The sequence below is a fragment of the Melozone crissalis genome, unplaced genomic scaffold (genome assembly GCF_028551555.1).
Source record: "Melozone crissalis strain CALT ecotype California unplaced genomic scaffold, PUWL_Pcris_2 ptg000045l_1, whole genome shotgun sequence".
In the NCBI taxonomy this organism is placed as follows: Eukaryota; Metazoa; Chordata; class Aves; order Passeriformes; family Passerellidae; genus Melozone; species Melozone crissalis.
The window spans coordinates 24,479,311-24,494,083 of NW_026535823.1; the positions used below are offsets into that span (position 1 = coordinate 24,479,311).

Below are 14,773 nucleotides of genomic sequence, written 5' to 3' on the forward strand. Positions count from 1 at the left end.
TGCAGAGCGTGGACTTTGAAAGGGTCTGGCTGCTGGAGCAGCACTGAGGGTCAGGCTCAGAGCTGTGTGCTCAGCTTACTCAGCCTGGGGGGTTTCCCCAAGGCAGGGGGGTCCCCAAGGCTGTGTCCCCCCAGCCAGTGGCTGTGGCTGTACCTGGCTGCACACAGAGCTGAATGCCAGCACAGCCCAGCTCTGGGCTGGCCCTGCCATACCCACGTGTAGTAATTAATGAACACTTAATTAATGAGCCCAATGGCAAGCAGTGCTCAGCCATCATCCTTGCCCCTCAGGCAGCATCACCTGCAGCCCTGTGAGCCTGGGAAAATGTAGTTCTGCTTGTCCTGGGACCCTCATGTAGGGAGCCAAAGGGTCTCTGTGGAGAGATGGGAGCTCAGGAGAACCAAGAGAGGTGCAACAGTGACTCCGGTAATGCAGTGTGGGAGGAACTCTCTGAAGGTGCCTTCAAGGAATGACTGCTCTGTATCATTTTCAAGAAAAGCCCCTTTGAAAATCATTTTGGCAACCTGAACCAGACAGCAAGCAGTGTTGGGAAATCCCCTCTGATGGATCCAGAGTCTGCTCTCCTGTTTCCAACCCATCCTCCAGCCAGCAGAATGCCAAGATCTGGACCTGTAGCCAGACCAGCTGCCCCTTACCCATCCATGGGTGCATCCCTGCCCAGGACTGTTCTGTGGCTTAGTGCAAAAAGAAGAGGCTGAAAAAATTAATTAACTTCTCTCAGTTCTCAAGCACCTGCAAGCCCACCGGAAAGGGAGAGGGATGCCTCTGAGAGCTCATTGCCAAGAGGGAAGGCAACCCCCCTAATTCTGGAGATGTTCTGGCTCTGCTCCAGTCAGCAGGGCAGCACAGCTTGTAAGGGGAGAGCATCCTGAGTAACCCTTGCTCTCTGGAGGAGGGGTCTCATTTGGGAACTGAAGCCAGTGGTCGTGCTGCTGTATCATGTTCCCTGCTTGCCTGTTACAGACATGTCCCGTGGGATCATTCCTGTGGCAGCAGGGAGGAAGTTGAGGAAGGCGTGAGACCTTGCAGAGAAACTGCTGACAGGAAAACTGAGGAGGATCCTCCCTGTTTGGACAGGGCAGGCAGCAAAATGAGCCATGCAGCTCAGTGGGGATGTCACCAACCTCTCCCCACTGACTGGTCTTCACTGCCCCATCCCAGCCTTCAGTGCTGCCACTCACACCAACCTCTTGCTGCAAGCTGGCCCTTGGGGCAGCCTCAAGTCCCCAGAGCCACCCAGCAGCTCCATCCCTGCCTGGTGCACTGTCCCATGGGCATGGCTTGCTGGAGGTCTTCACTCAGGGCTTCCAGTGAGAAATATAGGTTCAGGTTCACTGGTTTGGACTCCTGCCCCCTGCCCACCCCCATGCCAGGGAGAGAGTGGTTAAGCTATCAATGATGTGGTGCTTGGCTCCAGGAGCAGGGGTGCAGGTGGCACTGCCTTTCCTGGGACAAGTCCTCCAGGCTTAAATTTTGAAACAAACTTATAACCTCATCCAGCATTTTCCCCATCCAGTGTGGGAAGAAAGCACCTGTAACCCCACCCAGGCTCTTCTGGGCTTGGCTTTGCATAGCATTCAGTCGTGGGATGCCTGGAGCTCCCTCCCTCCTGAGCCTGCTGATAAAGAATGGGGGTCCTTGGGGCCTGCTTGCTCCTTGGCTGTGATAAACACTAGTCCAAGCCCCTGAAAACACTCCATGCTTTTGCATAGTTTAAACTATGACAATACATTAAAAACCCAAACATTAATCCTGCCAGAGCTTTTTTACAATCTGCTTTTGGCATTCCCACACTGGGAAAACACTTTTGCACTGTGGTATTCCTTTTGGAACACCCTTGGAAACCTGCTGGGAACAGCCAGTGCTGCCAACCCCAGCGACAGGGGCTGCCAGTGGCTGGAAAACCTGGCATGGGCCAAAGGGGAGGAGAAGATGTGCAGGGTGTTCTGCTCTCCATCTGACCTTGGCACGCTGCTCAACACAGGCTTCAAACTGAAAGGGGTGGATTTAGGCAAGATATAAGAAATTCTTTCCTTGGGGGTGGTGAGGCCCTGGCACAGGCTGCCCAGAGAAGCTGTGGATGCCTCATTCCTGGCACTGTTCAGGACCTGGTTGGGTGGGGCTCTGAGCAAACTGCTTGCTCCTAGTGGAAGGTGTCCCTGCCTGTGGAAGGGGACTGGAAGGAGATATCTCTAAGGGCCCTTCCAACACAAACTGTTCTGCAATTCCATGATTTCTCCTGCATGCTGTGCAGGGTGCCAGCAGCCCTGTGGGAAGTGGGCCAGCTCCATCCCTGCTTGCCAGAGTCTGCATGGAGGCTCAGCTTTCCCTTCTGACTGCTGGTCTGTGCTAGGGAAAACACCAGATTTCATCCTCAGGGAGCTCAGAGCAGAGGGGAAAATCCCTGTTCCTACAGCAGCCCAAGGAGTAGTCTGAGCATCTCAGACAGAACCACAGCCCGTGCCCCAGTTTCCCCATTTGTAATAGAAAGGTCACATTCTCGCATTTCCCTGGGGTGATTAAAATCCACCCCAACCCCACACACAAACACAGACTTGAAATAACAGACATAACTCAGTTAATAAAAAGTACTATGTTAGGACAACGATTGGAAGAGCTCCACCACATCAGAGCTCGCCTTGCTTTCCCCTTGCTCCCACATCCAGCAGCCAGCCCAGCCACCACTGCATCCATCCTCCCTGAGGGGAACCAGAGTCCTCTGGGTCACACAAAGGATGGCCCACGCTGCTGTTAGCTGGCATCCTGCTCTGCCTGACCACCTGGGGCTCAGGAGAAGCTGTTCTTCTTCAGGCTGAGGGTCTCCACCTCCTTCATGAAGCGCAGGCACAGCTCCTCCTGCCAGGGCAGGGCCACGCATTGCACGGCCACGGGCATCCCCACGCTGCCACGGAAAGCCTGGGGCACAGAGACAGGGACAGGCTTGGGGACATCCAGAGCAAGGACAGATGGGGGAGCTGGTGCCCCTGCAGAACCTGGCACTGCTCACCTTCGCGAGGGTACGGTCCCACCAGTCCTGGTAGTATCCCTTGTAGCCCTTGAGCTGCTCCTCATCCTCGTCCGTCACCAGCGTGACGGGGACAACGCCAGCGGGGAAGTCCAAGGCGTTGTAGAGCATGGTGTAGCTGACTGCCACTGGGGGAGAGGGGGGGGGTTTGCAGTGCCAGCCTGCACAGGGACAGCCTTCACCCCTCTGTGTATGCAGGATTGCAGCTAATGGGGTGCTGGGAGCTCAGGGGCTGAGGGATGGAGATCGGCCCTTTGGCTCCCACTGCACCGGGGGCTGCTCCAGGTGCACCCCATGGGCTGTCCCAAGAGCTGAGCTCTTCCTGCTGCTGGCCAGCAGCCTGGGCATGTGAGGGAAGCAGGAAGGCTGCCCATGGGCCCTGGCACAGCGCCACAGCGAAGGGCAGTGCCCTACCTGAGAGCTTGGCAGGGTAGCCGATGCCGAGAGCTGGGCCTAGCATGGGGCACAGCATCACATCCAGATTCAGCTGCTTCCACTGGGCAATGAACTGGTGGCAATAGTCCTGAGGAGGAAATGTGCTGGTGGTCAGTGGGGTGGGTGTACTGCCCCACAGCTGCTGGCTGACGCTCTCCTTGGGCATCCAGCTGGGCTCCTGGCTCTTCTCTGGCAGCAGCCAACAGGCTACGTCAGGCCTGATCCTGCTAAAATCCAGCAATGCTTTGCTGCCTGGACAATATTCCTCCCAGGTCACAAAGCACCCTCTTCCTGGTAAACTGGAGGTGGGCAAAGAATAAGTGCACAGGCATGTGGTGACTTGAGACACGAGCTTTTGTTTTTGGAAAACCAGAAGAGAAATAAAGGCATGTCTGATGATGTATGTTTTTATATGCAGGTGTCAGAAATTCAGGTGTGATTTGGCATCATGAACTTGTCTATGTGTTTAAATATGCTGAGAACTTGCACACCCAAGTGAGGTCTGCTGAGGAGTGATGCGTTCCCATCTTACATCACCAGAGACCTGAATAATTTCCTAGCATTGGTGAGTGCTGAATCTGCCTCTCCCCAAAGAGAAATCAAACAAAAACTATTTAACACCAAACTGTAATACTTTACCTCAATTTCCTGATGAAGGCTCCAGACTTCATCCACTGTGCTGTAAAAGGAAACAAACCCAATGAGAGGCATCCTTCCCTGTGCACACCTTCTTTCTGCCTTATGGCATCCCTAACTCTTGGCATGATGGATGCATTGACCAGTGCTGAAGCCAACACCACATTTCATTCCCACGGGCTTCATCCTTTTCCTAAGCAAAAGGCTATAACCCTGCTCTTATTCCACCCTCAATTTCCAAACAGTTTTCCAAACCCAACAGGGTTATGGTGTTGACACAAATTGCTCTGTTTGCTCCCACCCTTGCATTTTCTGCCTTGCATTCTCTCAAACACACACAGCTGCAGCAATATCAATAATGTAGCAAACACTGCTGCAAAACAAATCTTCACACATTTGCTCAGGCTCAGATTTACTCACTTTTCTTTCATACTTCTTATGATACTTGAAGCTCGAGGCACCTGAACAGGAGAAAATGAAAAAAAATAATGAATCCCACCTCTGTCCTGAGACAGCTCAGTCACAAACAGAAGCTGTTTCCTCAGTGTTCAGGCTGCATTTTCCCCAAAGTGGGGAGAAAATGAACAGAAATAGCATCACTCCAGTTTGGAGATGTGTCTGAGAACAGCCAGATAACAATGCCCAGAGACTTCTCCATGAGAAAGCCTTACTGCAATGGGAGACAAGTTATTCACATACAGCTGAACTCTGTCTACACCAGAAAGAAATGGACCTTACGAAAGGTTTGGAAATCCAGGAGAGGAGAGTTTTCAGCCAGTGTGGTGCCTTTGCCAGCCAGAAGAACAGCCCTGAGCCGCCTTTCTCCATCTCCCCTTTGCTGAAAGGGAGAGGGAGGGTTTAGCTGAGCAGTGGTAGGAATCAATCACAGCAGATCAGCTTTTCCCAGGCAACCCCTCTGAACAGCATATCCAAGTGACAAAAAGAGGTTTGCTCCATTCTGCTGGGCAACACTTGATTCCCACAGCATTTAAAAGATATCAGCTCCCAGCCTCCTTCCAAGGCTGGTAACAATCCCAAAGAGAACCAAGGTACACTTGAATCACTTAATATTAAGCCTCCCCCACTGCCTACCAGCCACTACCTACATCCACTAGATCTGTCACCTGTATCCTGAGCCCAGCCAGACCCTAGGGAGGACTTTTATAGCCAGGCACCAATCCCACCAAACCGTTCCAGGCCACACTTACAAGTTCCTGGCGAAGGAGCTGCCTCCATCTGAGAACATTCCCCTGACACAGTAGTTAAACATCACGTACTCCACATTTGTGAGTTCAAAGGGCACCAGCTGGAGGGACAATGGAGCAGGGTATCAGTGGCACAGGCACTGCTTGGGAGAAGCCACTGAGGGCTTGAGGCGGGCTGAGGATTTCCTGACAAGCCCACAGGAAAACCTCCATCCTTCCCTGAGAACAATGTTTTCCCTTTGAGCAACAACTGCTGAGTCAAGAGACACGGGATGGGCTTGTTCCCTGTCCAAGCAGGGGACATCCACTATCCCCTACCGTGTGTCCAGCCTCCTCCAGGAGCTGCTTGGTCTCGCGGACGGCGCGTCTCATGGCCGGGCTGGGCATGGTGAAGAAATCCGTCTCATAGTAGCCTATGCGGAGGGGTTTCGTGCTGGAATACACCTGCAGGGAGAGGGAGAGGCTGGCTGGAAGGGTGCCAGGGCAGCCAGCAGCACAGCCATGCCATGGGGTGAGTCTGGAAAGCAGCACTTGGCTCTGTCCAGTGCCCACCCATGTGTTTTCAGCCTGCAGCTCTCCCCAGAGATCTGTGGCCTCTTGGAGGCTCTGTACCTCTTCATGGAAGGGGAGGGGTGGCACTGTGCTGTCCATGGCTGAACATGGCAGCTCTCCCCAGAGATCTCTGGAGGCTCTGTACCTCTTCATTGAAGGGGAGGGGTGGCACTGTGCTGTCCAGGCTGAACATGTCCTCGCTCAGCAGCGCCCGCAGGCACAGCGCCAGGCTCTCCACGTCTTTGGCCAGTGGTCCCACTGCTGCAGCCACTGGAAGAGACCACAAGAGAGCATTCATGGCTGAGGGTCTTCCAATGGCATGTTCTGCACAACCAGGACCTCTTGACATTGTTTTGTCTTAATGTAGTGTTGACAATAGTTCCTCTTTAAGAACTGGGCAGGGGACGCCCACAAGTGTCTTCCCACCCACAGGTCCATCATTATGGACTGAGCTGCTATCCATTAATGTGCACCCTGACGTCTCCATTTCATGACTTAAAAAAATAAACAAAAAGATTTGTCAATCACACACTCCCTTTGGCTGCTAATCCCACCCTCACGAAGCAGCGACAGACAAGGCCACGCCCTGTGGGTAACAGGTTGTATTGTGGTTTATGCTACACAAACAGCTCCTCTCAGCTCATGTAAAAAAATAAATAAATCCCTGAAAGGCAACCTGCTTCTCTCTAAAGGTGATGGAGAAAGTGCCCCAAAACCAGCTGAGGGTCCTTCTCACCCCTGCCCGGCTGCTGGGGGACAGACATCAGCTCCTACCTGCCTTCTGCCCAGCGACTCCAGCCATTACTCCTCTTTTGCTGTAAAGAAAAGAGACACAAAATAGAGCAGCTGAGGGGTTTTCATTGAAGGGAAAGGCTTTAAGCAGAAGCAAGCATTAATTAAAACTGCAGATGTGAAGGTTGGCTGAAGGAAGGGCCAGGAGAAAGCTCAAGAGACACAGGCTAGGCCTGAGTGGTTGAGGCCTTGTCAGCCAGGAGGAACCATCCCCTCAGCATGCAGATGAAGAGGCTCCCCCACCTCCATTCTGGGGGAACCAATGCTTCCCTCCGTAGAGGCCTCAGATACTGCCCAGGCAGGAAGGATAAATGAGCTCTTCCCAGTTCTTCCCAAGTTTCCCTTGCCCACAGGAGTAGGAACATCCCAGCACAGTGGTCGGTAGAGTGGGTGTCACCCAGAGACGTTGCTGCATTTCTCACAGTACCTGAGTCTCTTCCCTGTGGGTTTGATTGCACAGACCCCACAGAAGGCAGCAGGAAAACGCAGGCTCCCTCCTACATCTGTCCCAATGCCCAAGATGGACCCACCACCTCCTACAAGTGCTCCTTCCCCACCAGAGGAGCCTCCGGGGGTTCTGGTGAACATCAGAGGGTTGCGGGTCTGACCAAAGATTAAGTTCTTGCAGTCATAGCTGAAGAGAGAGAGAAAGAGAGAGAGACATATTGCAAATAAGGAATTCAGGTATCTGCTGCTGTGGAGCCCAGTCACCACTCAAAGACCTTGAAAAGGCAATCAGGTAATTCACCAGCTGTTACACTGACATGGTTTACTGTGGTTGTAGAGACCATGAGCCTTTTCCTGGTGGTCCCAGGACCTGAATTCACTGACAGCTTATTTCACTGACATTAAACCTATTGCAGAGAGAACCTCTGGCAGCACAAATACAGCAACCCTCCTGGAAAGTCTTCCTGCTCAGGTAGCCAAGTGCCACAGGTCACCCAAAGCTGAGCCCCTGCTTGAGCACAGGCCAAATGCCAACTGCAGAGATATTTGACACTAGACTTCCCCAGAAAGTGGTGCAAAGTCTGATAATCCCTGGGGCAACCTCTTTGTGTGGCTTTTTTGAACTGTAGCCAGCCATTACCACATCACCTTGAGGAAGGCATTTCATAGGGCTTGGGCAATGGTCACCCACAGAGGAGCTTTGCCAGAGTCACTTGGCAGGACACAGGGACACTGGAAGGGTGGCTGTCCACCAGAGCACACCTGAGCACACCACATATCTGTGACACCAAGAGAGGTCTTGCCAGATAGAGCAGGAGGTTTGGGGGCAGAATAATTTAAGCCATTAGCTTAACTAGCTTCCCCTTCCATGAATATGTGTTTGCATTTTAGAATTAACAGGGACATCTTTGAGAGGTTAATTTTAAAAAAGATAAAAACAGCTTCTCTCCTCTTCTCTCCTCCTCCTCTTCTGCTTCTTGATTCCACGTGGAACTACAGATAATTTTTTTTCTCTAGTGGAACCAGAGATAATTTTATCCTCAGCATAAATGTGTTTACTTTTTAAAGTGAAATTTATAGACACAAAGAACGGAGACCAGGTGTTGTTATATAAAAAGAAGTGGGAAATGAGAACAAGACCAGATAGAAACCCTCCCCTAAGAGGAGGAAGAGAGCACTGCTGCTATGCTGAGGGAATGGAGCACCCACCTACCTGATGAGGGACTGGGGAACATTGGTTTTGACAAATGGAATGGCCCCCTGTCTTTTGAGCACCTGCACCACCACGCTGTCCTCTGCTGCGGGTTTATTGAGGTTTTTTATGAATCCCAGTGTGGAGTCATGACCCTGGGAACAGAGGACAATGAGGTTTCCAGTTGGAGGACTGCAATTCTCCTTGCCCCCATACTTTTATCTACATGTTTAAGTGCATACTGCACCTCCAGCAACAAACCCATCACACACACATTTCAAGGCATGCTGATGGCAAACCTGACCACACTCCTCTGTTGGCTCACATGGGAGACAGGGAGTACAGCCCCTCCCCTGTCCAGGCAGCCCATCCCACACCAGCTATGACAAAGTCAAGCCAGGTGCTGAGGTCAAAGCTGCTCCCTCCCCAAACTTCAACCCCCAGGGATTTCGGGATACGTGTGGAGTTGTGCTGGGGGTACCTGACAGTTGATGGAGTCCTTGATGCTGACGGGCACCCCATAGAGCAGACCCTGCTTGTCCATCAGCTTGGCTCTGCGGAGCTGGGTCTCGCTCTCCTGCAGAAACTCCGTGACGCAGTTGGTTTCTATGGCAATTTGGAGGGCCTTGGGGAGAGCAGGACAAGCCCACAGGTGAGTCATAGCCCACGGTGCTGCACAATGAGCTCTGTTCTGCAAAGGACACCTGCTTTTTCTTCTTCCCCATCTGCACAGCTGGTATCAGGGCAGCCTTTGCTGCTGCTTTTCAAGCCAAACTCCAAGATGGACACAGTGGGGCCATAGCACCAGTCTGTGTGTGCTAAAGGAGGCACTCAGCTCAGGTGAATACCACAGATTGTCCTCTTGTTTGAGCTTCTGGGATGGCATAAATGATAGTCCCTAAGAGGGAACCCAGGAGGTGAACAGAACATTAGGGCAAAAGTAGAGACTGAGCACGAAAACTGACTTTTTGAGGTTTAACAATCCATTTGGGGATGGAGGGGAGACAACAGCAGCACTAGCAGCACTCTGCCACTTCCCTACAGGTATACCTGCCCTAGGGAAGGTGTGGGCTCTGCAGATGCTGCTTGCTGCTCCTTTTTCCTCCAAACCAAGCTGAGAGCTATGGCAGCCAGATGCCCAGCTCTCTAACCACTCACAGAAAGCCACAGAAGGGCCCACCACTAACCAGTGAGCAGTGACAGCAGCACTTGAGCCAGGTTTGAACCTTGTGTTGGGCTCCTCCCAAAAGAAGCCAGCCTCCACCATGGGTGAGGTGCTGCCCTTGCTCCTCACCTTGCCCACGTAGGCATAGAAGACGTGGTCCAGGGGCAGGGAGCCATCTCGGAGCTTCCTGGAGAGCTCCGGCAGGGGCAGAGAGAGGATGGAGGCCACCTTCACAGAAGGGTTCTACGGGAAAGGTGGAACAGGCAATGTCACACTTCTACTGCAGCTGATGGGCTCCTCCTTTCTCCTTGGTGCCCTCTGTAACTCACCCAAAAAATATCTGCCATTTAGTCACTGAAGGTGGTATCTGCCTCAAGACCACATCCTGCCCTACCTGACACCTGTGAGCACGGTGTGAAACCCTCAGGGCCAATATTAGCCCTGGCTTTCTCAGCCCTTCTTCCTGTTCAGACCAGTCACACCAACCACCTACTGATTAAAATAAAGCCATTCACACAGCCTTGTTCAGACAGGTCATGGCCAGGCCTGGGGGAACAGCTTAGTGCAATGCTGAATTACAGTGGGAGCTGGTGTCAAGGTTTAACAAATGGTTCCATCAAGGAATGAAACCAGAACCGGAGCCAGTTCTTCTCCTGGCACTAAAAGATATTTACACATGGAATTGCAAAAACCAGGGGGGCCCTGGGCTGGTAATTTCTGGGTCAGCAGAGGTTTTTTCACCATCATGAAAAATGTACCAAACCTCACACATCCGAGCTGGACTCTGAACCTGAGCGACTTTGCCCCAGCCCGAGGCCGGGACCACGGGGCTGCATCCATCCCTGCCCTACCCTGCAGCTGCACTTTGGCCTCTGCTGATAACACACACATCGTCTGTCGCCTCTTCCTGCTGCCTCCCCGCCAGCCCGAGCCTCCCGCCACGGCCACGGCGAGCTTCCCGACAGGGATTTCCCTCGCCGAGCTTCCCGACAGGGATTTCCCCCTCCTCGCTGCCCGTGACTGCTATCGGGATAATAACGGGTTATCTCCCGCTCCCCATCGCCGCGATGCTGAGGGCCCACACACACTGACTTAAAAGCGAAAATAATAACAACACTAAATCCCCGTGGGTCCATACAAGGAGCCGGCAGAGCACCTGCCAGGCGGGCGAGCAGCTGCCCTTCGCAGGGAGGCAGGGAGGGCAGCACGGGTCAGGCTGTGGGGAGGGGGCCCAGGTGCGGAGCCCCCGGGGCAGGCTGTGGGGAGGGGGCCCAGGTGCGGAACCCCCGGGGCAGGCGATGGGGAAGGGGCCCAGGTGACGAGCCCACGGGGCAGGGTCCCAGGTGAGGAACCCCCGGGGCAGGCGATGGGGAGGGGACCCAGGTGAGGAACCCACGGGGCAGGGTCCCAGGTGCGGAGCCCCCGGGGGATGGAGCGGGGCCCGGCGCTCACCTGCTCCCGAAAGCGCCGCGCCGCCGCCTCCATCCGCACCAGGCTGAGCTCCTGCCGCTCCTGCGCCTCCGCCACCTTCCTCCAGAGCGCCCGGCGCCGCCGCCATCGCAGCAGCAGCAGCAGCAGCGCCGAGCCGCCCAGCAGCGCGGGCAGCGGCACCCGCATGGCTCGGTACCGGCAGCACCGGCAGCACCGGCAGCACCGGCGGCGGCACCGGGGCAGCGGCAGCCGAGCGGCCGCAGCCCGCTCCGCCCCGCCCGGCCGGCCAAGGGCACCCGCCCGCGGGGAGAGCGAGCCAAAACCCGGGCGGGATCGGGAGCTGGACAGCGATTTAACCGGCTGGCTGCCGGGCGGGCGGCGAGGGGGAGGTTCGGCGGCAGGAAAAGCTGCGGGATGACAGCTCGCTCCTCCCTGCGCTGGGTGGTCTCTGCCTGATAAGGTTTATGGGTTTTATTTCCGTGCGCTCAAGGGAGCCTTTGATCTCCCCGTAATTTCTCAGCCCCTCTAGGAACAGTTTTGGCTTGCAGCACCCAAAGGTACTTGAGTCTCCTGCATTTCCTGGAGCCAAGCGGCTGTGTGGGAAAAAGGACCGATAAATGTGGCAGGCTGTGCCCAGCGGAGCTCACTTGTCGCTGGCAGAGCACGGGTGTGCCTCTGCTCGCTGCGGCTTCCAGCAGCGCTGTCTGGCATCCCTGCTCTCTGCGGCCTTGCACTCCGTGTAGAGTGAAACTCCAAAGGAATTTCTTCATCACCAGCCCCACAAGAGGTCTGTCCTTAAAAAAACCCCCTCCATGACTTACAAAAGTCTGTTGGAAAATATTTCAAGCTATCCAGTTTAGATATTGCCCGTAGGATTGTGAAAAACCTGTTGGGAAGAGTCTGGGATGTTTTCTCACTTCCCAGCAGGATGAGCTGTTCCCAAGCCACCCCTGGGCAGGTGCAGAGCTAGAAAATGTGATGGAGCTAGATGCACCCAGACTCGATTTTCCTGGCATTATTGCTCAGGCCACTGACTTTATTTATTTCAGTCTTCAGGGCTCCTCTGGAAGCACCTGAGCTACCCATGACAGAGGCTGGTACCCTTGGAGGGAGCTGCTGTGCATCCAGTGTCCTGGGGTGTGCTGGACATACTCCATGTCCTGGGGCTCTGCTGAAGAGCTTTGAAGCCTCAAAAATACTCAGTCCTCATGAGCTCCACGTCTTCTTGCTCTGAAAATAAGCAGCTGCCTGTTGTCTGCGTCAAGGAAATCACATGCAAGACCAGCAGTTTTCCCAGCAGTTTTTTTTTTCCTTTAACTTCTTTTTTTTCCTTCCCCTTCCCTGCCCTTTTTCAGATTATGGGGCTCAAAGAGTTATACAAGATTGCAAACTCCCAAGGGCACTGCAGTTGGCTCACAAGAGAGAAATGGGTTGGCAGGAGTGCCCTTCCCATGAATCAGGAGGATGTAATCAGCTCAAAGCTGGCAGAGCACACCATGGCTGTGATCCCTATCTCTCCATTCCTTCCTTCTCACTCTGGAGGCTCCAATCTCCTGCACTGATCTCACCACAATGCCAAAACGGGGCTGTTCCCTGGCAGGTTGTAAAACCGTGTGCACTGAGGTCTGTAAAGATGAGAACAAGAAAGGTGGGGGACTTTGGAGAAACAGAAATTAAAACTAGTTCTTGTGGAAGGCAAAATTACTTCTCCGGCCTTCTTCCCCCTAATTTAAGTCCTGCTTAAAATCTCTCATGCAAGAACAATTTTGAACTTCTGCAGTTCAGTTTGTGAAAGGGAAGAAAACAAAGGAGGAGAGTTATGCCTGGAGCACCTGCACCTCCAGGAGCTGCTGCTGGAGACTCCTTCCTCCCTTTCCTGGAGGAGTGTGTGTGGGTGAATAAGTGGGGTTAAGCATCAGTCAGGGCAGTGGTAAGGCTTGGCTCTCTGCTGGGGCCAGCCAGCTCCAGGAAGGTGACTCAGGGCATGGGAAATCCCAAAATGCAGCAGGTGCAGCTGCGGCCCAGCTGCCAGCAGAGATGGGCCAGGAGCCAGGGCAGAGGATGGGGAGCTCCAGCCTGTGCAGGTGCTGGCTGGTGATGCCCTGCCCAGGATGATGTGCCTGGCACCGGCTCAGTGAGCTAAAATGGGTCTGCTCTTGCTCCCCATGGCCTGGGGTGGTGGCCAGCTGCTGGCCTGTGGGCCAAGTGACGCCCTGGTGTCCCTTTGGGACACTGGTGTCTCCTTGCTGGATGAGCACTTTCTTGCTGTTATGTCCATAGAGCTGCCCATATGCAGGGGCTTGAATCTTGGAGTGCTGGAACTGAGGACTGATCCTACTCCTGCTCCTCCTTCTCCACTGCCTGGCAGGGCTGGAGCCTGTGGCTGAGGGAGGACACAAGGATCTGCTGGATCTGTGAAGGGTTCTTTCCCCATGGCTCACACACCTCCCTGTGTCCACAGGGCTGTGGCTGGGTGGGTGCCACCACACCCCGAGACGCTGCAACCCTGCAGTTACCAAAGGAGGGGCACAAAGCTGTCATCTTCTGTCTGAGACAAGTCACACACGGTCAGCCAGACTGGCTGGGGCTGAAGGACCAGCTAGTTCCTGCTCACCTGACACCAGAGCAGTGCTCAGGGCACAGTAAACACCCAGTGGTGTTTTCCTTAGCACTGTCTCCTAGCATCCGGAATGCTGCGGCTCCTTTGGACAGAGGTTGTCTTGGAGTGACTAATAGCTGTGTGTGTGCTCACACAAATATTTCTTGAATGAAGCAATCTGATTCTGGCACTCCCAGCATCCTGGAGCAGGGAAATCCATGGTTTTGTCTGTGTGCTGTAGGGAAGCAGCATCTCCTGTTGGCCTCCCACAGCTGATTTCATTTACTTTTCTTGTTTCCAAGGAGGAAATAAGAAATTGTTTGCTATTCACCCAGGTATTTTACACTTCTGTTCTTCCATTTCACCCTGCTGCTTTTAGACCGTTTCCCAGAAATTAACAACCTGTTCCTGCCTCCAATTGCCAGTCACCTGCTCTCTGGAAAAAGATCCAAGCAGTATTTACAACAGCCAGCCTCTTGCTTCATTCCTCCTCTCCTTGTTGGTTCCTGACTCTTGAGTGGAGTTAGACCACATGAAACTGCAAAAAGGTAAAGCAGCTCCACTCAGAGCTGTTTAACCCCTGCAAGAAGATGGTTCAGCAGCTTGAGCAAGAAGCAGTGCCCCATGGGACTGATTTCTTTTGTCCCTGCCAGAAAACTGCATATTTCAACCAAATTCTTCACTGGGTGATGTTTTTATTGTTCACTTTGTAGGCACAAAGGTGTTTGTCCTCCTGACTGCCTGCTCCCCAGAGCTCTGTCAGTGCCAGGGCCTGTTGCTCCCAAATCATCTTCAGGCTGGAGTGTGTGAGTTACCCCAATCAGTTCGAACACATAGTTTGTTGCCAGCCTTGTGGACTCTGTTCTGAAGCAGATTAGGAAGGGCTCGCAAATTTCTCCACCAGCAGAGTGGAGGAGGAGCTGCCCTGGGAGAGGACCATGACTTGCACATACAACTTGCATTTCCACAAACTCTCTTGCTCCTTGTGTACATGGCAGCTGTTGCATGGTAGCTTGAAGGAAAAGCTGAAGAGATCATAACAGAGGGATCCCTGGGGTGGGAAAGACCCCTTGGGAGATCCCTGATATTGCTGAAGGCACCTTGAGCAACAGTCTCTGAAAAGCTCCTTTCTATATAAATGAGGGAGTAGGGACTTATTTTTAACAGCATCTGTGTTACAGGGATCTGAGTCCAAACAGCTTTGCATTAAAAAATAAATAAGGAAAAAAAAAAGTTAAGTGAGTAAAATTACTCCTGTAGCTGTTTTACTCCT

The 14,773-nt window shown here is 53.4% G+C and overlaps 1 protein-coding gene across 1 annotated transcript; it reads right to left on the reverse strand.

Annotated features, from left to right (window-relative positions):
- Nucleotides 1-2,598: 2,598 nt before the first annotated feature.
- LOC128942970 (fatty-acid amide hydrolase 1-like) lies at nucleotides 2,599-11,113 on the reverse strand. Its single transcript, XM_054285707.1, has 15 exons — nucleotides 10,923-11,113; nucleotides 9,600-9,713; nucleotides 8,787-8,930; nucleotides 8,327-8,460; nucleotides 7,094-7,300; nucleotides 6,649-6,689; nucleotides 6,020-6,144; nucleotides 5,641-5,766; nucleotides 5,326-5,423; nucleotides 4,856-4,955; nucleotides 4,538-4,578; nucleotides 4,121-4,160; nucleotides 3,461-3,569; nucleotides 3,029-3,174; nucleotides 2,599-2,937 (listed from the first exon to the last, which is right to left on the reverse strand). The coding sequence occupies exons 1-15, from the start codon at nucleotides 11,085-11,087 to the stop codon at nucleotides 2,809-2,811; spliced, it is 1,719 nt and encodes a 572-aa protein (XP_054141682.1). The 5' UTR covers nucleotides 11,088-11,113; the 3' UTR covers nucleotides 2,599-2,808.
- Between the last annotated feature and the right edge of the window lie 3,660 nt (nucleotides 11,114-14,773).